This window comes from Alosa sapidissima, chromosome 5, assembly GCF_018492685.1.
Source record: "Alosa sapidissima isolate fAloSap1 chromosome 5, fAloSap1.pri, whole genome shotgun sequence".
Classification (NCBI taxonomy): Eukaryota; Metazoa; Chordata; class Actinopteri; order Clupeiformes; family Clupeidae; genus Alosa; species Alosa sapidissima.
The window spans coordinates 10,883,679-10,908,260 of NC_055961.1; the positions used below are offsets into that span (position 1 = coordinate 10,883,679).

General features: G+C 41.2%; 1 protein-coding gene across 1 annotated transcript; it reads right to left on the minus strand.

Annotated features, from left to right (window-relative positions):
* Window positions 1–16,351: 16,351 nt before the first annotated feature.
* LOC121709509 (cornifelin homolog B-like) lies at window positions 16,352–18,083 on the minus strand. Its single transcript, XM_042092945.1, has 4 exons — window positions 17,933–18,083; window positions 17,650–17,764; window positions 16,991–17,148; window positions 16,352–16,819 (listed from the first exon to the last, which is right to left on the minus strand). Exons 2-4 carry the CDS (start codon window positions 17,756–17,758, stop codon window positions 16,694–16,696), a joined length of 393 nt encoding a protein of 130 aa, XP_041948879.1. The 5' UTR covers window positions 17,759–17,764; window positions 17,933–18,083; the 3' UTR covers window positions 16,352–16,693.
* Between the last annotated feature and the right edge of the window lie 6,499 nt (window positions 18,084–24,582).

A 24,582-nucleotide genomic window follows, 5' to 3' on the forward strand; every position in this document is an offset into this window, starting at 1 on the left:
TGACGTTAAGCATTTTATTTGTTATGTGACGTTTGAGAACCTAAAACCCAGTTTCTCTCAGTTGACACGACAACACATCTCCACTTTGGCCGGAGTTTTTAGAAATAATCGTTTTCTGTGATAAAAATGAGGTTTTTGTGTAAATGAGAGGCCAAACCGCAGGGAAATACCAAAGGCGTGGGAAAGATACTGCAAGTTCTCATTTTAAGACCGCAAATGGTTAAGGCCAGACCACATCCCTTCTTCCATGGAGGTGGGAACAAATACATCAAAAACAGTTGGTTACAAACTACAAATATTTACTCATGAAATGTAATAAAATCCGAAGTCCAAAAATGTATTTAGTTAAAATACAAGCAAGGTCAAGGTTCTTTACTTGCCATTTGTGCACAAACCAGCAGTTCAGACACATTGGAATTCTTGTGCGGTCCTCTCAGAGTCAACACTCTATGGCAGTGGTCCCCAAACTACGGCCCGCCACCTCATTTTGGGTGGCCCCCTAAAACATGTCCGTGGTATATAGCATCCAGCCCGCACGGGAGTACGACATTGTCAAAATATAACCTCCGTAATTTCCCTCATTCATTCTCTATGGCAAGTCTTAACAGTACACATGTAATACTCTTTTTGTCCACTGGTGGTTGTTTTGGCGCTGTTTTGCGTTTGCCATCGAAAACGGAATGAAATGTAGGCCTGCAAACAATGTAAGAGGCCTATGCTGACTGCATCAGTGCTCAAAGTATTCTAAAAGTTTATCAATTAATTGTTAATAACTAACTAACTTCTATTTAAGTCATATTTCTGGGACTTTCTGGGATAATTATTTCTATTTTTTATTAACTCGTTCAAGTGTTCATACAGAGTTCACAGAGTTCTTATCAGGTGAGTGAAAGTGGAATGGTGGTCATTTCAGATGTTTTTGCCAGCACTTCATAAAACTCTTATAGTTTGAGAACTTTAAATTATTTGTAGGATATTGCTTGTTCACAACTTGAGGCGTGTATGCAAAGACACAGAGTTCAGAGTTCACACATTTTTAATAAAATATACTTTTGGGACTCCCTGCTAATACTTTTGGGAATGCTGAAGTCTTTTTATTAGTATTATTTCATGTGAGCTACATTTTACACAGATATGGCATGATGGCAATATACACACAGCTAACAATGGTATTAAATTGCAATAGCCTATGATTAAATGTAATGGAATATTCAACTAAGGTAGACTGCTGTTGTTCACAGCACTAAGCTATTTATGGTTACTGATATACTCCGAATCTCTGGCCCCCTCTTAGAGTGAGGCATAGTGAGCTGGCCCTCGGAAGAAAAAGTTTGGGGACCACTGCTCTATGGGGTAAAAACACTATAATAAAAAGATAAATACAATAATAAAATATATAGAAACATTTACGCAATAAATACAAGTACTAATAATAATATTAAAACACATAATCCTGTTTCACAGATATGTCACATATTGCACATGCCAGTTTGAGTGAGGTAGTATGAGTTATTATGACCGCCGCGCAGCGCAGATATTCATACACACACATAGATTCAGTAATCATACGTATGACATATGTACGCATGCATGCACATGCGCACACACAGGCACACCCACAAGCACATGCGCACACACACACGCACACACACACACACACACACACATAAACACGTACACGCTCTGCGGTACATCTAGTTTTTACATATGTTCAGTAGTTTTGTTTCGCCATCAGTTTGACTGTGGCAGGGAAGAAGCTATTGAAAAAATGTGTTCTGTGGGTGATGATGCTATCCGCTCTGCTGTGTCTTAGGTTGTATGTGCAGTGTCTGAGCAGAGAGTGAGCTGGGTGGAGTGAGTCTCTGATGATTCTCTCTGCTCTTTGGAAAATACAAAAATATATACGCATTAATCTTTAATCTTTTTTGTATTATTAAAAGGTCAAAACACCTGAAGTTCAAGTTCAAGACCAGATACAAATGTTTAAAATTATGACAGCACTCACATAATCAGAGCATGTGGCGAATGCAGAACTGAGATACTGCAGGGTTTCCTAATGGCCATCTTGCATGCAACATTTCACCTTGACAACAGCAGTACCAATTATTTTGCAATGGCACACGATATACAACTGCATTTCCTGCCATGTGTCTCACTTGTCAGTTTGAACCTCAAACCAAATGCGTGAGAGAGATACTGCAGGTTCTCATTCTAAGAACTCAAATGGGTAAGGCCAGACCACATCCCTTTTTCTACAGATGTGAGTACATCCAAAACAGTTGGTTACAAACTACAAATATTTACTCATGAAATGTAATAAAATCCAAAATCAAAAAAAATATTTAGTTAAAATACAAGTAATTAGTCATTTGAAAATACAAAAATACATACACAATAATCTTTAATCTTTTTTGTATTACTAAAAGGTCAAAACACCTGAAGTTCAAGTTCAAGACCAGATGCAGATGTTGGCACACTTTGCCAGTGACATCCTTGAGGACGTCAAGCTTTGAAAAATGTCTGGGGCATGAGACAGAGGAGGGAGGACCTGAACCCCATTTTTCCCCTGTTACAGCAGGACTCGCAAGGCAGTTTGCAAACGGAGTGTATTAACATCATCACATGCTGGACTGAGGTGTGATGGCAAGTGTACCCAGTAGCCTCGTTCTGGCTTACAATGGCCCCTGGATGAATAAGACGAATAGACATCACCAGAAGATCCTCTGCATGTAACTTTAGGTCACAGGAATGGACCAGAAAAATGTTGCCATCACATCCAGGCGATTTAAGAATGTAGATATAGCCACCATGTTATCCAACTACGTCACGGCAACCTATGCATTACGTGCTCACAACATTGCCACAACGTAACTGTGTTAGCTGGGTTGTGTGAAGCACTCCTCAAACATCCTCCCACTTGGTTTGTATCCTATGTTCTTCCATAGGTGCATACCACTGATGTTCACAACAGCTATGGACAGTCAGTGTCAAATATTTGTCTAACGTGGGTGACTTGCAGGGTTCCCCAACCCCCGGTCCGTGGGTTGGACCTAACCGGTCCGTGAAAAAATAAATGTATGCTATAGGAAGCAACTGCTTTCTGTTCCCGGAGTATAGGCTTTCTCTGTCTATGATTTGGAGCGTTTCTCAAACTATGAGCCTCCTCGAAGAGTAGATTGCTGGTCCACGGAACTACCAATTTAGGCTACCCAGCTAACATGTTGCAGCGATGTTGTCAGAAAGTGGTTCTTTGGTCACCACGACATTACCTTCTGGTCACGTCTTTGTAGCATCGCAGCAACATTGTTCAGAGTTGTCATTTGGTACCACAAATAACATGGCAGTGACATGGCAGCCTGGTCAACTGATAATGTTTCCAGTGGGTACCGAGAATATTTATGTGACGTCAGTGTATCTATGAACATTGGCTACAAAGGGCAATTGCCTAGAGAAAACGATACAGTATGTTAAGGTTTGCTTCCCAGTATGCAATGCAAGTCAGTTGCCTCGTTTGCCTCGGTTTTGATGACGAGTTTTTATATATATATAAAATAAATATAAATAAAACTATATAATAATAACATATAACACTTCAAACAGAGGATAAAACAAAAGGACATAAAAGGGATTTAAAAGCAAGAGAGTAAAAGAGTGTCTTCAGATTTGACTTAAAGCTGGCAATTGTGTTACAGGATTTGATATGGGATGGGAGGCAGTGTTGTGCGTGAACGAGTTCAAAAGAACGCGTTCATTGAACACGCTCATTTTTTCGTGAACTGAACGCAACACATTTTTTAATAAAGAACTTGAACGTGAATAAGTTCACATTATGTGTCATGAACGGCAGACATCACTGTAAATGAACGTTGGAATTTGTGACATCTGTTTTCTCTTTTGAAACGCAACGAGAGAAAGTTCCTCCTTCCTGTATTCTCGCTGGTGCCGCTTAAATCATGTATCACCAGACAGAAATGTTTTTTGACATGTGTGCGCAATGCATTGCGGGCAACGTAGTGTCCGGCTGAGAATAGTTGAATAGCATACTGGCTTCCGCACATTGCTTGCAGCTATATTACATCATATTTTTGTGCATTTCCATGAACTGGTAATTCATTGGAATTGCATTCAAGTTATTATTATTCCACTGCCCACTTTTTATTTGCGCTATTCAGCTTTAATCGTTTAACGTAGAAACTTTGTTCAAACTCTGTAACGTAGGTCTTAGGACATAGCTGCTATGTATTTTTTCTCTTTGTAAATGTTATACTTTTTACACTATGAATTAAAAACTGTTATAATTGTATAGCAACAGCCGGGCAACCATGTCAAATACTCTAGCAACAGCCTAGCAACCACAGTTACAACCTAGCAACCAATAAAGCAACCAATGAGATTAACCTAGCAATCAGTAAAGCAACCACCACAACTAACCTAGCAACAGCCTAGCAACCATCTCAAGTACCATAGCAACAACCTATCAGCCACTTCCACAATGGCAACCTAGCAACCAACATAGCAACCAACATGATAATCCTAGCAACAAGCCTAGCAACCACTTGAGTTACTATAGCAACCACCACAACTACCCTAGTAACACCCTAGCAACCATCTTAATTGCCCTAGCAACAATCCAGCAACCACCACAGCAACCAACATGATTACCCTAGCAACCAGCATAGCAACCACTTTATTTTGCATAGCAACCACCATATGTTCCCTAGCAACAACATAGCAAACATCTGAATTATCCTAGCCACAACCTAGCAACCACCATTTTGCACACTGGCGCATGGCGTAAAACTCGTTTTCCACCCGGCGCAAAGTTTAATTCCTTATTTTGCACGTTTAATTTTTAAACAATGTGCCCAGTGGTGTGGCAATTAACAATTTAGGGAGTGGCTTAGCGCATTGTCTAAAAATCGCTAACACCTGGTCAGAAGTCTATGGCGAGTTGTTTATATATTATTATTACACCGCTGGCATTGACTTGGAATAAGGACACCGGTGTTAGAAAAGTTCATTGTTTATTTTGCTATTCAGCACACTTCAGATCCCACGTTCAACTGAACACAAAATTGAGCTCTCGCACTTCTTCTTTACTACTTGCCATACCATTTTGGATACTGATATAAACGTTCTACTGCCACCCACTGGACAAACATTATAGCTGTAACAGATTGAAACACTGAATACTATTCAGGTCTTACATTATTTTAACTCATTGAGTGCCAAAAACGTAATATTACATTTTTCCTTCCCATGCGTTGAGTGCCAAAAACGTAATATTACGTTTTTAGCTCTTTTTTTTTAATTACGAAACTAGACACTCTAACACACCTTATATGTGATTTTGGGAACTCTGTGATGAATGGAAATGAAATATATGACGATCGAAAACTCATGAAAACGCACATCTGGACATTTTATCTGGACATTTTATCATAACTCGGTTGCCGCTTTGGGTCGAATCAGTGACACATGCACGTCAGGTCAAAACCAGGCCATTTTCCTGGGTCTATCACTAGGTGGCAGTCTCGCCAGGTCTCGCTGATCACTTCCCGGAAAGTTTACACAAGTAAGTAACAGGCAACACTTCATATTTCATGAAAGACGTTATATCTCCATTTCTAGAAAAAAACAGCAATTTTGATGAAAACTAGCCACTGTTTAGCTTGGGATTTCTCAGGAACAGAGGCGTGTAGAAATACACGGTTTGCACCCACCGAAAGCTTAAAGTCTCATCTTTTAATCGAGCCATTGTATGTGTTTATAGCTATAATACAGAATATGCTGTGGCTGTACAAAAATCATTAACAATGGTCTAGATTGCTGGGACTCTAGGACAAAGCTCCCGAAAACAGCTTGGCATTCAATGAGTTAAGAGCACATTGTCAACAGTCATATTGGCGGGTGCACCTATCATCCATGAACGCACACCAGCCACGTCCAAGCAAAACATTAGAAATTGCACGATTACAATAGGAAACATAATTAGAATAAAGATATTACGAAATACTGTACATCTCATGATGAGTAGTTATTCACCATAATTTGCTAATTGGTAATGACGGTTAAAAGTGATTAGGGGAGAGGCAAGAGACACGTATGGAGCACAGCTGAAGACGCACTGTCACGAGATATAAGCAACTCCTCTGCAGGATAAATGTTGTTTTATTCAGTCATTTGAGCAATATTAGGGTAAGTGTTGCTTTTTCCAGCCTATGTTTTCGATGGTAACCCATTGTCAGTCAATAGTGAAAGTAACTGCATATAACTGTCTTGTCATTGACTGACACCATGGTGAAGTTAGTTTCACTTTGCCAATGAGTTCAAATAGTGGAGTGCAAATGCATGAAGGCTATGCTAGGTTTTAGTAAAGCATGGTTTAGAGGAATGACTATTCTATACGGTCTCGCAAGCAGCCTCCTTCAAATGCGCCGTTGAATGTCAAAATACCGATGCATTTATTTGACATCGCGCTTTGCGGCGTTAAGGGAATGACAGATGTCATTCTCATTGGTTTAAATGATGTTACGCCCCAAACACACCCATGACTGATTAAAAACCTGGGAACACCTTGTTGCGCCATGCGCTCGACGTTTGATAATGCAACCCCAATGTGGACTGGACACATCCTACTAAATTTGAATAAGCTTTTGACGAGTAATGCTACGATTTTGACTGTCATGATAGGGTCCTCTGTCTCGATTCCAGCAGCTGTTAAAAAACAATTAATAAAGACAATCAGTACTGTGCGATGCACTGCGTATGGACATGACACATCTATCAATGCACCTGGAAAATAGTCACCAAAAAAAGTCTTACCCTCTTTCTTCTCGATCGACTCAAGAAATACACTTTAATGAAGCAACTTACACTGGTTCTGCTCACTTGTTATTTTGCAAGGCTACTAGGCTACTCTTAGATTTGGTTTTAGGCTAGGGTACTTTTAGCTTAGCTAACAGTCATCGAACATATTCTTACCGCAAGCTTGGGATTGTGCACTCGTCTTATCTTCTTACAGTTAGTCTCTCCCGCACAGTTTTTCCGACTCCAGAGCAGCCAACCGGTCCTCTATGGACAGCAAGCTGGAGTTTACAGAATTGCTTGAATGACTTGCAGACAGCTCCGAGCAAAGAGGAGGTCACGGCCCCATTAAGAGGCAAAGTTAGTCTGTGAAAACAAAATGTACGGTTAAGATCGGTATCTATTAACGTAGCCTATCTATTTCCTTATAGCAGGGGTCTCAAACTCAAATGAGCTGGGGGCCAATTCTGCCAATGTCATCTGATTGGAGGGCCAGCTATTTCTGAAAATGCAATGTTCTTTTTTTCAAATACCACACAAAACTGCAAACAGAAAGTGCAAGTGTTTTTATCTAGTTTTAGACACCTGTGCTAGCAACCTTAGCTTATAAATAAAATAATGATAAAATAAATATTAATACAAATTATAAAATAAATGAAAAACATAAAAAACGTGTGTGTGTTTCACACCAAATAAAAATATTTCCTCTCATAACTTTTTTAAACCTGGCAAACTAGGCATCAGGGTTAAGAAAGCAACACCATTGGATTTTTATATCAAAATTTAAAAGGCCATGGCTTGAAAGTGGTCAGAGATAAAGTTATACTGTAAATGTAAAAATCTTTGAGTAAAACAAAAGTTTATGAAGGGGGTAAATTTACCCATCTAATTTGTCACTGGATGGCAAGCACCTCAAATTATGCACCTTTCAGTAAATACTGGATGAACATATGTAAGCAGGTTTACTTTCCTTTTTTCATATTACCCACATAACAAATTAACAGAAAAACACCTAAGATGTATACCAACACCTAAGATGTTGTGGTTTAGTAATAGATTACTACAATATAGGCCTACAATAAAGTATTCTGGTCAAACAGTTCCTATCGCGGGTAATCTGCAGTACCCAGAAGTTCGCATCATATTGCGGGTGACTTTGTAGTTCTTTAGAGCCCTATTTCTACTAGCCCTGCTGTCTGTACCACATCTATTACGGACACTATCATCACGATTACCACTGCAACCTCCAAGCTATGTTGGGCAGAGGGTCGAAACAAGCATGGTATGCTTAGTGGACACCGTTGTATACACGCACCTCCATTCACAGACGCACCGTGACTATCACTGTCATAGACGATCGATCATAATCTCCAAAAGGATATTCTCCTTCAGAATTAGAATAGGTGAATAAGCTTACCTAAGACTTCATCACACGTGAACGTTTTTCAACATTTGGTGTAGGCCTGGCTATTTCTGCTTAATTTCTGCTTCAATTTCTGCAACACTATGGCCTGCATCGCTTCCGCGTCATTACAAATGCACGTCTTTGTGTTTCTCGCGTGTAATCCAAGTATTTCCTGAAAACTTTGCGCAGCGATTTTGGGTTTGAATCAAGCTCTGGATGTCTTGCACATAGTGGAGGAGAGTAGGCCTACAAATGAGATTTGTCCCCGTACCTGGATCTATCGTCTATTTTAATCAGTATCGTTGTTTGTCGCAATTAATAGCCTCAAGGGCCGGATTACATTATTATTTTGTCATACGTCGCGGGCCGGAATTGGGCAGGACGCGGGCCGGATTTGGCCCGCGGGCCGGGTGTTTGAGACCCCTGCCTTATAGCCTACAGCAGAATGAAAGCATAGTCTATTCTTTAAATCTTACCATTGCTCCGGTTTGTAGCGCCTACGTGTCTCCGAGTGAACCCTGGTAGGCTACGGCTGGCTACCGCGGCTCTGATTTCCCGACAGATGTCCATTCTCCTGGCGAGACAAGTAGGCCTAATCACTCACCATTCATCCAAGCAAAGGGAAGTGCTCGTTTAAAGGTTCCCTCTTCTAGAAGGAATGAGTGCCGACGATCGCGGGCGTGTTGTTTATGAACCACATTCACATCCACATACATCCAAGTAACGTGAAGTAGTAGCCTAATCAAACTGTAGGCTAGCCTTTCTGTTCTGAATTTGCCGCCGCACACTGTTGTTTATCCTATCAGCTGTTCTGGTGGAAGCGCGACGGGCGGGTCTTCCATATATAGATATTTTCATTCAACAAAAATATATGCAGTTCTGCATATATTTTTGTTGAATGAAGATAGTGATAAAGACAATCATTTATATATTTGCCTCTGAAATTCTCCTTGTGTTGGTGTGAAGGGAAAATCCGAATCTAAACTTGAGTCTATCGACTGTTTTAAGTCAGGTTACATTATTGGAGCTTGCAGGGAACAGACATGTCATACCCAGCATCATTTCTGCCTGTTGAGCGTATTGCTGGGAGTTGTGCGGTTAACACATACACTGTTTGAGCAAGACCAAAGGCCACAGTCATGCCAGCATGCACAGTTCATCCCCCTGCTACCCTGATTTGCATTTTGTATAGCTCACAGCATTTTCATTTACATGTTAAAGCCTCCCCTAGAATTAGGAGGAGGTGGTCATGGGGGGACGACTGCCAAGCAAGGCCCACGTCAATTTCTGACAATTCATGGCAGTTTTCGGCGTTGCCTGCAAACTTTACTTCCCATTGTAACAGCTGGCACTTGTCCACCCTCAGCTTGAGACCATGGTTGTGCTGGTGCTCGAAGACACTTTCCAGGTGACAAAGATTTGTAGAAAAGTCTGGGGAATAGACGATTATGTCGTCCAAATAAACAAGCACATACTCTGCAATTTGGCTGTTAATGCACTGCTGCATGAGCTGTTGGAAAGTAGCTGGTGCACTGCAGAGTCCATACGGCATCCGTTGGAACTCGTATAAGCCCAGCAGTGTTGGGTCTTGGATCTGTCTCTGGGGTCGACCTTGACCTAGATCTAGTGTGGTAAACCAAGTGGCCTGGGTCAGGGAGGTCTGGGTCTCCTCTATACAAGGTAAAGGGAAGGCATCTTTATGGGTCAGGGAATTCAGTTTCCTGTTGTCGACACAAAAGACACAAAAGTGCTGTAGCAGAACTACTTTTTCTCTGCACTTTTTTTTTATTAAAACAGAATTTTATAAATTAACAATTAAAACCATTTAAAAACCCATTAAAACCAATAAGAATTAAAACCCCTTCCCCTTGTTCTCCGTGCCTGCCGTCACTTATGCATACATCTCCCAGAACTGCGCGCTTCTGGTGCCCGCCTCTCTCTGGTTACCTGTGCAGTGACGCGCACAGGGAAGTATTTTTATGAATGGCCAAGCAGTAGTGGAGAGAGAGAAGTCCATGGCGGTGGATGATACACGGGAGATGTTTTCGTTATTTAAAAGTTTTTGGAGTGTAAAAATAGCCCCGTCTTCACGTCTGAAGATCCCCTAACGGATTTACCCGGACCGCGTTGCCTGACACTTCTCAAAAGAGGAGTCCAACGTTGTTTTGACGGAGCTGTATGGAATCTATCGCTTCCAGAGAGGAACAGACAGCGCAGGAACTGGCGGGTTTGAAAGTTTGCCCTTGTCATGACCAAAAATGCCTGCTGTGATTGTTCATTGAAAACCCGGTCTCCCTGTTTCACCTAAAACGCAACCACCTCCAAATCCCTAACTTTCTCCCCCCGGCCAACCACAACTCTATTTTCCGTTTCTAAACCTTTTTCCTTTTTCTCAATTTTCCCTTTTCACCATTTCTTCGTTTTTGTGACTGACTTTGAAAGCGTAAAAGTTTATGCGCTGCTGCGCGCTTGCTGGTTGACACGTGAATGCAGTGAAATTTCCTTTTCCTTGTTTCGTCGACTTTTGACTGAAACTTATTCTGTTTTCTGTTGCTGAAGTGTTGGGTATTACCAATATTAACGAACATTTAGTGCAAGGCTCTAAATTAACATTGTTTATTTTATTTCTGTTGCATTCACCGTTGGAGGAGATGTGTGCTGTGGGCTCTGGCTGCGCCCTTTATTCTTTCTGTTTGAAGCTTTTTGTTTGAAGAAAACTTGAAATTACCAACAGAACCTTTCTGCTTTTTCCTTGCTCAATACACTGATTACGAACTGATAAGAAATTGCCGAACTTTCGTCTCTTTTCTTTGCATACACGCACCCACGCACATACATTCACACGCACACACAAAAGTAAGCTGGCGTGATTGAAGGCCTTTTTTTCGGCCCGGTTTTAGTCACGTTACAGTGCCAACTGCCATCTTTTTTACAGACCATAACAATGGACGCCGCCCAGGGACTGGAACTTTGCTGAATAACCCCCTTCTCCAACATGTTTGCTAACAAAGCCCTCATCTCTGTACATCCTGATTTTATCGGTGGAGTTACAGTGGATGTTCAAAATGGAGCTGGGCAAAGTATTCTCATGACACATATGGAAAAGTACATGCATGAAGGGTATGTCTGAACTCCAGAGCCATATGGGTATGAAAATATGTGGGACAATTTTGTATTTTAAAAACCACAGTCACAATATGATAACAGTTATCATGTACAGGTATGTACATAATGCAGTACAACCATATATTGCCCTTCATGGTATCACAGTTAGCTCATTTTATGGCAACAGAAAGATGAATAGAAGAGTGAGAGAATGTGCGTGATAGAGGAAATCCCTGAACACTCTACAGATATACAGTAGGCACTACTGATGAAGTATAGTATAAGTATATATACTCTTTTGATCCCGTCAGGGAAATTTGGTCTCTGCATTTAACCCAATCCGTGAATTAGTGAAACACAGCACACAGTGAGGTGAAGCACACACTAATCCCGGCGCAGTGAACTGCCTGCAACCACAGCGGCGCTCGGGGAGCAGTGAGGGGTTAGGTGCCTTGCTCAAGGGCACTTCAGCCGTGGCCCACTGGTCGGGGCTCGGACCGTCAACCCTCCGGTTACAAGTCCAGAGTGCTAACCAGTGGGCCACAGCTGCCCAAGAAGATGAAGATGAGGATAATCATGTAGAATTGAGAGATAGAACTAGAGACTGTGAATAGTTCTGTCGAGGAGGAGGAAGAAGAGGCGATGAAACAAATGCCTAATAAATCTAAGGAATTTAGGTGACAGTGCTTAAATTGAGGGACATTTGGCCATATTTACTGAAGTGAGCAGGCCAACCAGCTTAACCAATGAGCAGTCCCTTATAGAATTCAACAGTCACCACCTACCTCCCTAAGGGGTCAGGTACTGGATGTAAGCTCCCCATTAATTTCTCCATTTGATGTCTGGAAAAATCTGTATAAAGTGTTTTAGGCCTTGCCTTAGGCTGACCAGCTGTGAATCGTGATCGTGCACCATTTAATTTATGCAAAACAAAAACTAACAGAAAAACAACAAAAATGGTTGTATACATGGGGGTGCTGTGGCGCAGCAGGCTACAGCATCCGTACCATATATGGATCCGAGTGCCCACAGGGACCCAGTACACATTGGTCGTAGTGTTATCCGATTGTGTCGAAGTCCGAAATCATTCCGAGTAAACCTGGTCTAGTGTTATCCAATTGCGTGCAGTGAGATTTTTAAATGCATGCTTGTTGCCGCCCCTCGAGTTGGGCCATTACATTGTTCGTGGCCAGACCCTTAATCTTTCTAGATTACCAGGGTCTGGATTATCCAGGCTAGATTGGATCATAAACGACAACAGCAACGAAGAGGAATGACTGATAATGACTGACTCTTCTCTAGTATTGTGTTACATGCTCCAAATATAAAGCACTTTGAGCTGCATTCTGTGTATGGTGATATACAAATAAAGCTTATTATTATTATTATTATTATTATTATTATTATTATTCACTTCATGAATAGGGCCTGGGAACACTCCATTGGGTAATGTATCTGATCACAGCATCCTAATGGATATAGACTTTGTGTTAACTTCATAATATCAGTTGGTTACACTTTACTTGACATTATCGACATAAGAGTGACATGACACTGTCATGAACGTAACATAAACAAGTCATAAACGTTTATGACATAATGCTTCTGTCATTAAGCGTCATTCGTTAGGGTTAGGTTAGGGGAACATGATATTTGGTGGAGTGGGTGACTGTGAGTGCACTGGCCGATTGGATCCAACCACACCAACAAGGAGGGGAATAAGGGTAGGAAGAAGTCAACTGTCTAAAAATAAAATAATATATATATAAAGAAATATTTAATTAAGAAATTATGTATATTAGAAAGGGGGAGAAAAAAAGAAGAAAATTAAATAAATAAATAATTATGGAAGGGTTAAGATGAGGGGTAGGGGTTGGGTTTAGGCCAAGGGGCTGGTTAGGATAAGGGGTGGGGGGCTGGAGTCTGCCTTGGGGGTTGAGGTTAGCCTGAGGGTGGGGGTAAGGGTTAGCCTTAGGATAGGGGCTGGGGTTGGCCTAAGGGTTGGGGTTAGGCTAAGGGGCTGGGAATGTCAGCAAATACTATGCCTACAACTTAATTGGGATACATAGGAAAACATTATTTAAAGAAAGAATCCAAAACAACATAAGACACAAGATGTATTGATTTATTTAGACAATGTTGAGATCATAAAAAAATAAGTATTCAATGACTTAGTAATGGAGCCGAATGGGCAAGTGGACTGCTATCTGGAGCTGGATTTTCTTTGGAACTTAATTTCAAGACAGCAATGCACCACTTCAAGAGAGCTTGCTTTTGATGTATTTGGCAATAAATATCAATACAAATAAAATAAAATGACAGGACAAGTAAACATATGCTGATGCTGAAAAGATTGGTGACGATGTGACTGCCAGCATGGCTGGTGGTAACTAACTGGCAGTGTTGATACTGAAACGAGTGTAGATGTGGCTACAGCCGGGCACTGATGAACGTGATGGTGATGGCTCTTCTCTTCATTTCTGTAGCCATTTGGCACCAGGAACATGCCGTGCAAACAGTGTAGGCTGATGTCATCCTGAAAACACACCATCAAATTTCTTCTAGTTAATCACCTACACAACAAGTACACAGGAGAGGACTGAAATTTCTACCAGAACCATATAAAAGAGGGACTTTTTAAAGGAGAGACTTTACTCACTTTAATGCCATAGCGATGGCACATTGAGACGCTCATAGCTCATTGAGTGATCTTTAATGGATGGATAATGAAAACATATTGGCCATAAACATGGATAGAGATGAAGCCTTAACCCAGAAAGACATATTAAAGAGAGGATACTGCGAAAAAACTCAGAGGTCCTCTCACTGACTGCACAACAAAGAGAAGGAAAGAAGAAGAACAACTTCATTTATTCCATGTACACCTGCAGCCATTATGCATGCATATGTATCAAAATGAGGACATTGGCTCAGGAGGAAGATTAAAGTTCTGTAGAAATTAACATCTTGACAAGAATGACCACCCTCTGCTCATCATCATATGCAACACCAAATGAAAGATTGTGGCCCAAGGGACTGTCAAGGGACTGTCTGTCTGGTGTTCTCCAACACCAGACAGACAGTCTCATTAACCTTCTACAGGAGAATGTGGCTCTCCTGAGGATGGAGCAGACCCAGGCCAGGATATTTGAGCCATCAAACAACACTGCACAGTGGCTTAAAGGTACACTAAGCAGGTGTTGTTTCTCATTCATGTAATGCTCATCAGAAATGAACACTTATCCCACACAGCCTATCTCTTTTTTGATCCAAGAAAGATTCTCTTCGATTTGTTTGGTTTTCCAACATTTATTGTAACTATTGAAATAGAAATCATAATGAGTTGTCTCCACATGTGCTCATGCTTCCACTCGAGCTTGAGATCTCTGATGATCTGTGATATTCAGTGTCCAACTCCACCCCCTGCTGGAGTCTGGATGAAGGGAACAAGAGTGGCCTACTGTATTTGTCATGCCAATAAAGCATTTTGACTTGAATTTGAATCTGAGATATGGCTGAGTAGCATGCACAGAGAGTACGGATGCAGTCTGCAGTCACATGGCCCTCTACCCAGGATGATTGGCTGGAGTCTGGATGAAGGTGGGTTGAGTGCTGACGACTGTGACGGACTGCTTCCTTTTTTTAATCTCACGGGCCATCTGGCACCATAAGCACATCAATCATACACATACACACACACACACACAAACTTATCAGTTCATACATTTGTGAACTGTATGGACTATTTCAAGAAACAGTACATACAGTACATGATGGTGAAATTATATTTAATTCAAATTATTTTATTGTATGATATTATGCACCTATTGTCATTCTGTTTAATTATATTAATGTCCTAATCTAGGAAAGCACTGAAACAGTAAACACTTTAGTTGAGATTGTACCTGTATGCCATACTGTTTCCGTATCCCACATCTTAAGGCCAGAGAGATGGGAGGAACAAGACCCATGTCTCAGCAGAAAGGAAGAGCACAGCATTCATTCAACTCCCCAGTTGTTTGGCAGATAAAGCATGGGAAACAGGATGTAGCATAGCAGCCTAGATAGATAGATAGATAGATAGATATTAGTAGTAGTAGTAGTAGTATTGCTGATTAATGTAATTCATTGAATTACATTAATCATTGTGTGGTTTAAATCATTAAATCATTCTGTGGTCTGCCTTTTGCCAATATAGAATTGTATCACATACATGTAGGACAGCAGAATGGCCCATTCTTACAATAAAGGGGTGTTAGCATAGCATTTATTTGCCCATAGACAGATCAGAATTAAATGCTGGTTGCATGTGATTGGTTTATTTAAATTCAATTCAACAGAGAAGTCTCTTCTGAGTCCCCATCTTGATGTAGGCTACTTTCCCACTATCGCTTCGTTGCGAAACTTGCACCCTAAATTCCGCTAAAACCTGATTTTTACATGAGAAGTGAGAATTCCAGCAGAATGTGAAATGTATTGTTTGTGTGTATGTAAGGTTGTATGTTTCGTTTTCCTTTTAGAGTTTAATTTATTATTTATTCATTTTTAGGTATTAATTACTATGTTTAGAAGTTCTTGAACTCTCTTTTGCACAGATAAAAGGTATGCACTTTAAAATGTTTTTATGTACAATAAAGATCTATTCTATTCCATTCTATTCAGTCGACCCTAGTATGTGTGTGTGTGAAGTAATACCTCAAAACTTGTTTCACCTGATATTGGCTGAGTGATACTTAACTGACCTCACCCTTTCCCCTGTACAATCACACTTTCACAGGTATGAGAATAATGCCATGGTTAAGTAGGACATGAACTTGACAAGAAGAAGAAGAAGAAAGTGATGGTGATGAAGGTAGGAGGGGGAGGAGGAGGAGGATGTATTTTAGAGAACATTAATATCTATAACTCTATGAGCTTTTTTAGCATTTTAATTATTTAAGAAATATCAATCTGTGTACTTTCTTCATTGTTGGGATATAGAAAGAGTGATGCAGTAAGCTATAGACCCCACCAAATAGACAATTAGACAACAAATAAGTCTGAATTTTATATTTCTAAAAAATGACGATACATAGATTAACAAATACTACAACTTGGGCTACATAGGTATTTTTCGATAAAGATACAAATAAGATATATTGATTTATTTAGACAATGTTGAGATAATAAAAAATGAATTATTCAATGACTTAATGGAAAGTAATGGAGCCGACATTGAATGGTCAAGCAGACTGCTCTGGAGCTTGTTTCTCTGTGGAACTTATTTTCACTTAACTTATGAAAACATACACAAACACAATGGATATAGCATAAAAATATAAATAAATATCTGTTCAAGACTACAATGCAGACTACAACGAGAGAGGGCAGGTGTGGTTATACTTTAGGCCGGGCACTGATGAGCGTGATGGGGATTGCTCTTCTCTTCATTTCTGTAGCCATTTGGCACCAGGAACATGCCGTGCAACAGGTTGCAAACAAACAGTCTCGGCAGATGGTGTCCTGGAAACACAACATTTCATCTTGTTATTCACCTGTCATATGAGGAAACCAACAAGTACACAGGAGAGGACTAACATGTCTACCAGAAACGTATTACACAACTTTTCCATTCCACTATGATTACAATTACTAACTCCAATCATTCCTTTTTAAAGAAGGGACTTTACTTACTTCAATGCCATAGCGATGACGCATGGAGACTCTCATAGCGAGATTGATCGGTGTAATGAAACCACCAAATATTTCCAACATAGGGAGACAAAGGCACTGCCCATAGTCTCGTGTGGTTATACAAGCGAAGCAAGGACAACACCAAAATGCAAAGCAACCTGTACAGAAGAAATACATTTACAGAGATTTCACATGAATATCTGTGGTATCACTTGCAATTGTGAACAAAGTAAGCATACACCTAGATTAGCTTTTTTAAACTAAATAACATAAACATAAGCATAATTAGACTATGTGATGGTCAGCAAACACTAAAACCTTCCTACATAGATTCATACCTGTAGACATATTTATTTTCAGCCTTAATACAATATGTACAAACAAAGTTGTACAACAAGCTGAACAAGTCGGCTTCTTTTTAAACGGAACCGCTTGTTTCCTTTGCGTGCTATAAATGCATGACTATTGCCTATAGTGCTATAAATGCATGACTATTGCCTATAGTGCTATAAAGGCATGACTATTGCCTATAGTTACAACTGGGTGATAAGCAGGATAACGGCCTTTAAGGTGTTTTGTTATACAGAATTAATGGACTTGGGCAGAGGCAGTAACACACACACACACACACACACACACAATAATAAACACACACTTACATTGAGGCATATCCTCACAGCAGTCACAAATTCCTGTACTCCATTGGTGGTCAGTGACTTTTGACTCCATAACTGGAGCAGGCTGTTCAATGACTAGTTTTGATGACATTGTAGTCTACCAAATAATGTAGGGAAAAAAACATAACAATTCAGTAAAATGTTCATTCACATTGTTTCACTATTGCCCAATTCCCATACACATCAGCAATCTTCTCTGTTGTTCATAATCACCTGCTACCTTTACATCATGCTACTGGTATCTGTTAGCTACTGCAGGTCTTACCTCTGTAATAGACAGTTGAAGTAGTTAGATGCTGAAGGACAGAGCAGTCGCAAACCCAATCTGAGGTCTCCAGAGTTTATATTCAAAGACAGGTGTGATGTCATAATATTAAACCTAGTCAAAGGCCATCTATGTACACTCCTTGTCTCTGAAAAGAACCACACCGACATGTTAAACCTGATTCACCTGATTAAAAGGTGATCTTAAAGGGAGGGGACTCTGGTGGTAACACAGGGCTCTCTAGGTGTCTGCATGAATGTTGTTCTACCTCTGAAAGGTGCTCTCATGTGGAAAATATGAGACATCACATTGTAACTAGCATCATATGACAGCTAGCATTGCACACACACACACACACACAAACACACACACACACACACATATTACACCGCTGGCATCGACTTGAAATAAGGACACCAGTGTTAGAAAAGTTTGTCGTTTATTCTGCTATTCAGCACACTTCAGAACCCACGTTAAAACTGAACACACTCTTCTTCTTTTCTACTAGCCATAGCATTTTGGATACTGATATAAACGCTCTACTGCCACCCCCTGGACAAACATTATAGCTGTAACAGACTGAAATACTGAATACTACATAGGTCTTACATTTCTCCCCCACAAAATTAATGTTGTCCCCAACATATGGATATTTAGGCAGTACACAGCAAAGCTAACATTTCAACATGTAACAATAACAAAGGTTTTTTTCCGCTTCACTAGAACAACATCTACCTATGGTGGTTAACCATTTTCTTCCAGATGAAAACATACATTTTACACAGAAAACTGATTGAACATTGGCTGTACAACCAGATTAATCATTACTCTATAATCATCATCCCAATTTATCAGTCTTGAACTACTGCATAACATAGACCATGTATCTTATTAGTGCGTGCACTTTACCATCCTGCCACAGGACATCTCCAAGGCACATTTCCTTGAGTAACTGTTCTTCTGCTGCTCTTACTGCTCATATTAAACTTTACCAGTGAAACTGTTCTTTCTTTATAATTTTCACACTCCAGAGCATTCACAATAAGTATCCTTTTTAACATACAGAATTTTTTTTTTTTTTTTTTTTTTCACATTAAACTGATTTTTTTTTTTTTTTCGTCCAACCCCGAAAGTCAACAAGTTCAAAGTTCCAGATCCCAAGTGCTCAAGTATGAAGTAGTTCAGGAATCATAGTTCAAACTGTCACAGTCCATATCGTCACAAGTCACAGTCTATGGTTTTCAATCAGTCCATGTATAGTCAAACAGGTCAACCAGTCCATAGTGTCATCACCGTCCATTAATAATATCCAACTGAGACAGGAGTGGGGTACATCACAGGTGGTCCCCACCAGTACGGGGTCAACCAAGGTCCACTGTAATGTTCGTTCCATGGACTCAGTGTGTTTACATACACAGGGTTATTGTGCAGTTGAACGACACGACTGCTGGGTTGACCCAGGCTCTCATACGTCAGAGTCTCTCTGGGTCGCCTCACTCTTTGCGACCTTCGGACCGGAGTATCAGGCTGTGATGACTCCGGGCTGTCGGACTGTTCACCAGAGTCCGATCCCTCTGTTGGCTGCACTGTTTCTGGATCAGCACTCTCCTCAACAGCAAGCTCCTGCTCAAGACCCACAGAGCTGAATTCCACTTCATCAGGCTGTCTCACACTTTCAGGATGGAAAACTGGTTCAGGTGCTTGCTCTGTTTCTTCTGGCTGCTGATGCCTGTAACTGTGGGCCCAATAGTAGTCCTCCTCAGCAGAACTCTCAGAATCCTCATACGGCTGTACTGCTTCAGCTTGTCTGAGGCATTTTCTCAGGCCACCTCGTTTCTGTCTCTGATTCTGGGTTACATCTGGGATCGGTTCTTCCAGTGGTAACGCATTACAGGGCATTAACATATTGCGGTGGAGTATTCTGCTTCTGCCTGACCCACGTTCTGGCTTTACTTCATACACTGGACTATCTTTTCCCTTTTGGGCAACAACAATGTGTATCTGGTCTTCCCAATAAGCTCTTAGTTTCCCAGGCCCTCCCCGTTCTGACATATTTCTAACAAGGACCCTGTCTCCTGGCACAAGTACAGCACTTTGTCTTTTCCGGTCATAGTAGGCTTTACCTCTTCTAGTAGTTTTCACGATTGTCCTTGATGCAATGTCATATGCCTCCTTCATCTGTTTCTGCCAGTTGAGGGCATAGTCTTGATAAGACTTGCTTTCTCCCTCTATTTGAAGTCCAAAGATGAGGTCAATTGGCAGACGGGGTTTTCTTCCAAACAGCAAATAAAAGGGTGAGTAACCAGTAGCTTCACTAGTCGTGCAATTGTAAGCATGAATTACTTTATTCAAGTATGCACTCCAATGTGCTTTCTTTTCCTCATCCAGGGTTCTTAACATAGCCAACAGTGTTCGATTAAATCTCTCGACTGGGTTCCCCTGAGGATGGTAAGGTGTCGTCTTTGAATTTGTCATGCCTGTGTACTTTTGCAGCTTTCTGAACAACTCATTTTCAAATTCTTTACCTTGGTCATGATGAATCTTTGCAGGAAACCCAAATTTCAAAGCGAAATCATTGAAGATTTTGTCTGCAGCGGTCCTGCCAGATTTGTTGCGTGTTGGGTAGGCCTGGGCAAACTTAGTGAAACAGTCAATGACCACTAAAATATATTCATACCCTCCCCTGCTTTTTTCAAGATGCACATAGTCTATTGAAACCAATTCAAACGGTGCTGTTGCATGTACATGACACATGGGTGCTCTACTGACGACGGTGGGCTTCTTCTGTTTTATACATCTGCAGACTTTAGTTATGAAATGTTCAATATCACCTTGCATTCCTGGCCAATAAAATCTGTCTCTAGCCAAATTCAAAACTCGCTCTACGCCTAAGTGACCCATCTCAGCATGCAAATGTTTGTAAACCAGTTGCTTGTAATGTTCTGGAAGCACTATTTGTGTCCGAGATGCTGTTTTTCTTTTAAGTAGGCCTTCTTTGGACACAACCAGCTTTTTCCATTCATGCAACAGCTGTTTCACTTTCACTGGTTCTTGAAACATTGTTTTCCTATCAGGTTTTTTTCCTCCTCTTTTTAGTTGCAATACTCTGTTTAAGACCAGATCACATAACTGAGCTTGTACCAGTTCATGCTGTGACAAACGCAACTCTGTTCCATGTTTCTCTTCCCCAGCACCATCATGAACTGCAGGGTTTACGGTAACAGCTGTAATCCACTCAACATCATTCTGTCTCTCAGTGGCATTGACAACAGCGCTGATCACTTCAGGTGAACACTGCTCTGTACACTCACCCATGTAGTCCTCTATGTCCCGGTGTGTGCGGGACAGGAAGTCGGCGTCGATGTTCACTTTTCCAGGTCTGTACTTCAAAGTGATGTTAAAGTCTGCTAACTCTGACACCCATCGATGCCCCGTTGCATTCAACTTCGCCGTCGTCATCACATAGGTGAGTGGGTTGTTGTCACTGTAAACAGTTACTGCAGGAGCATAAAACAGGTAATCTCTGAAGCGTTCTGTGACTGCCCATTTCAGGGCTAAAAACTCCAGCTTTCCTGAATGTAGTCTGTAGTTTTTTTCTGCAGGTGTCAAGGTACGTGAACTGTAACCTATCACTTGAAGTTTACCTTCTTGCCTTTGATACAACACAGCTCCTAGTCCCTCCTCAGAAGTATCAATATGCAGAATAAATGGATCCTCAAACTTTGGATAGGCCATAACAGGTGGGTTAGTCAGTACACTAGTGAGATACTCTAAGGCATGTTGGTGTACAGGTTTCCAGTTTACCTTTTGATGTGGTGGTGCTTGTCCAGCTCTCTTTAATTTTCTGGTGTTCTTGTTCCCAGGATTTATGGCAGGCTCCTCAGTCAACAGGTCATAGAGACATTTTGCATGGCGAGAGAAATCTTGCACATAACCTCTGTAGTACCCCAGGAAGCCCAAAAGTTTCCTTAATTCTTTGACATTAGTAGGTGGCTTATTTTTCAATGCTTGTACAGCTTCAACTTCTTTCTCGTCCATTCTATAGCCCTCTGCTGAAATCACTTTTCCAATGTAACGAACTTCATTTTTAAACAGGTCACACTTATCAGGTCTTAATTTGATGCCATACTCCTTCTGTCGCCTCAGAACACACTTGACATCCTCAATGTGTTGTTCAAATGTTGTGCTATAGACTAGCACATCATCGAGGTACGGGATGCAAATTTGGTCTCGTAGCCCCTCTAAACTCTCCTCCATACTACGCTGAAAAGCTGCAGGCCCGTTAGTCAACCCAAATGGGATTCTATTCCATTCATATAGCCCCCAACGAGTTGTAAAGGCTGTGAATGGTTTTGAGTTCTCACTTATGCTGCCCTGATGATACGCCTTACCCTGATCTAGTACACTGAACCAGGCATTACCCCCAAGGCCATCAATGATCTCCTGGATACGGGGTATAGGGTGTCTATCAGGAAGGGTTTTTTTGTTAAGCTCAAGAAAGTCCACACATAGTCTTAAGCCACCGTCCTTTTTCCTGACACACACTACTGGAGATGCATAGGAAGAGTTGGATTTTCGAATGAACTCTTTCTTCAGCAAATCCTGCAAATTATTTTTTACTTCTTCGTACAGAGGACGTGGAATGGCATTGTATGTTTTAGCCACTGGGATATTATCTGTGAGTTTAATGTCCATTTTCAGATTTTCAATATAGCCAATCTCATCTTTAGTTCTAGCAAAGGTGCCAGACTCTTCTCTGAGCATTGCTCTTACAATGGCTTGCTGCGCGTTTGTTAAATGTTCAGGGTTTACAGGGGGATCCCACACAGTGTCTCTGGTTTTACTTACTTGTCCGTCTGATGTTGTGGTATCTATCCGCTGGGTAGAGGCTACTGAAACTGTTTTTCGCCCTTCAGTGCATACAGGATAACAGTCTTTCACTTTCTGGACACGGCCTATAACTGCTCTGGGTGGCAAGGAGATTTCATGGTTAGTAGCATTGTAAACATTGACATTAATTTTGCGAGGCTTGTGAAGGTTTACTAACTGACAGTGTATCTCCAACCCCTCATTCCATAACATTCCTTCATCTGGTTCAAACAGCATCTTTGCGTTGAGATCTTCAATACCGCATTTGACGTAACAGCCAATTTGTTTCCATTGTCCACTCAGAATGGTCAAGGGTGTCTTTTCAGTTTTGACTTGATACCCGTCATTGTCATCTGCCTCCTTCTGGATGAGACTGAGCAATGCCTCAGCTTTTCCTTTTCCCAGCCTCAATGCATTTCTCAGCAGACACACACTGTCTGTAGTCTCTGAAGTGCCCCTGTCAATGTTCTTCATGACTTGTTCAATGACGTTAAAACCAACAATCGGTTTCTCCCCCACATCTTTACTAACTAACATTGGCACCAACATGCATGAAGTTACTTTAGACTTTGGTTCAAACAGACTGAAATTCACTTCCACCCACCCCTGAAATGGAATTTCTGTGTCATTTGCTGCTTTCAAATTCAACAGTTCTTCATTTTCTAGCAGGTCACTGATGGGCTGAATTGGGGTGTTCGGCAAATGCTTAGACTTCCATTCTTCACTCATAATTGAGACTTGCGCTCCTGTATCCCACAGCGCTTGAGTTTTAACGTTGTTCATTGTACACCACACTAAACACTTTTTGCCAATTAATTGTGCAATGTTTTTGCGCCTGGTAGGCCAATGATCATTTTCATAGCTTGCTGTCCTACACTGTTGGGGTACAGTCTGATGGTTTGCAGTGTGGCTTACAATTTGCTTTCTATGTCCTACTGTGCCAATGTGTGGATTGTCCCCACACATTTTCAACTCACCCAGTGCACGTGGGTCCGATAGCAAGCTTTGTTGACCAGCGTGGTTGTGGGACTTCTCTGCAGAAGAGGCCATGACTCGTCCCTCAGTCACAACCTCCGGCTGTTTTCCGACCACCTACGGCTGCATCCCCTAGACCAGTGAGAGTCACTGCCACACTTGAAACAATGGTTACAGTCGGGTGCTTCCTCCTGCTGACACTTGTTGCACTGTCTTTTGGGTCTTCTACTCACTGATGTAGCAGGTCTGGTAGAAGGCCTAGCACCAGTTCCTCTCTCACGTTGGACAGTCTGGACTAATGAAGCTACTTGACAGGTAAGCTCCCTGATAACAGAATTGCTCTCCTCCAATTTAGAAAACAAGGGGTTCTCTCTGGCCTGTTTAGTAGCTCGGACTGGGGCCACATTAGGCACATCCGCATTGTCAGTCAATTCCACTGAATTCACACTAACCTTGAGAGATGTTCTGGCAACTGTTTTTGTTTTCTGAGCCCGCTCATTTTCATTGTACTGTGCAATCTGCATTTTCTCTAGTAGCAGTTCATCACTGATGTCTACATTTTGCAGATAACTTCTCATTTCTGCTCGTATGTTATCATTTGACAAGCCTGTCACAATGGATTGAAAACACTGGCGTTGCACTAACTCACAGTTGTATTTCAGGCCTGATGGAGCTCGCTCTGATGCATTCAATACTCTCTGCCGCAGGTCCAGCACTCGAACAATAAAATCCAGAGCTGTTTCGCATGGACCCTGCACGGCTTTAGCTAATTGCTGGTACAAATCAGTGGCATCTTTTTCAGCATA

Bases quoted from the DNA above. Each gene is read 5' to 3' on its own strand.
- LOC121709509 (XM_042092945.1), bottom strand. From the start codon at position 17,758: ATGTCATCAAAACTAGTCATTGAACAGCCTGCTCCAGTTATGGAGTCA. The intron at 17,149-17,649 runs GTAAGTGTGTGT...TCTTCTGTACAG, and splicing joins CTGTGAGGATATGCCTCAAT to GTTGCTTTGCATTTTGGTGT. The intron at 16,820-16,990 runs GTAAGTAAAGTC...TTGTGTTTCCAG, and splicing joins GTCATCGCTATGGCATTGAA to GACACCATCTGCCGAGACTG.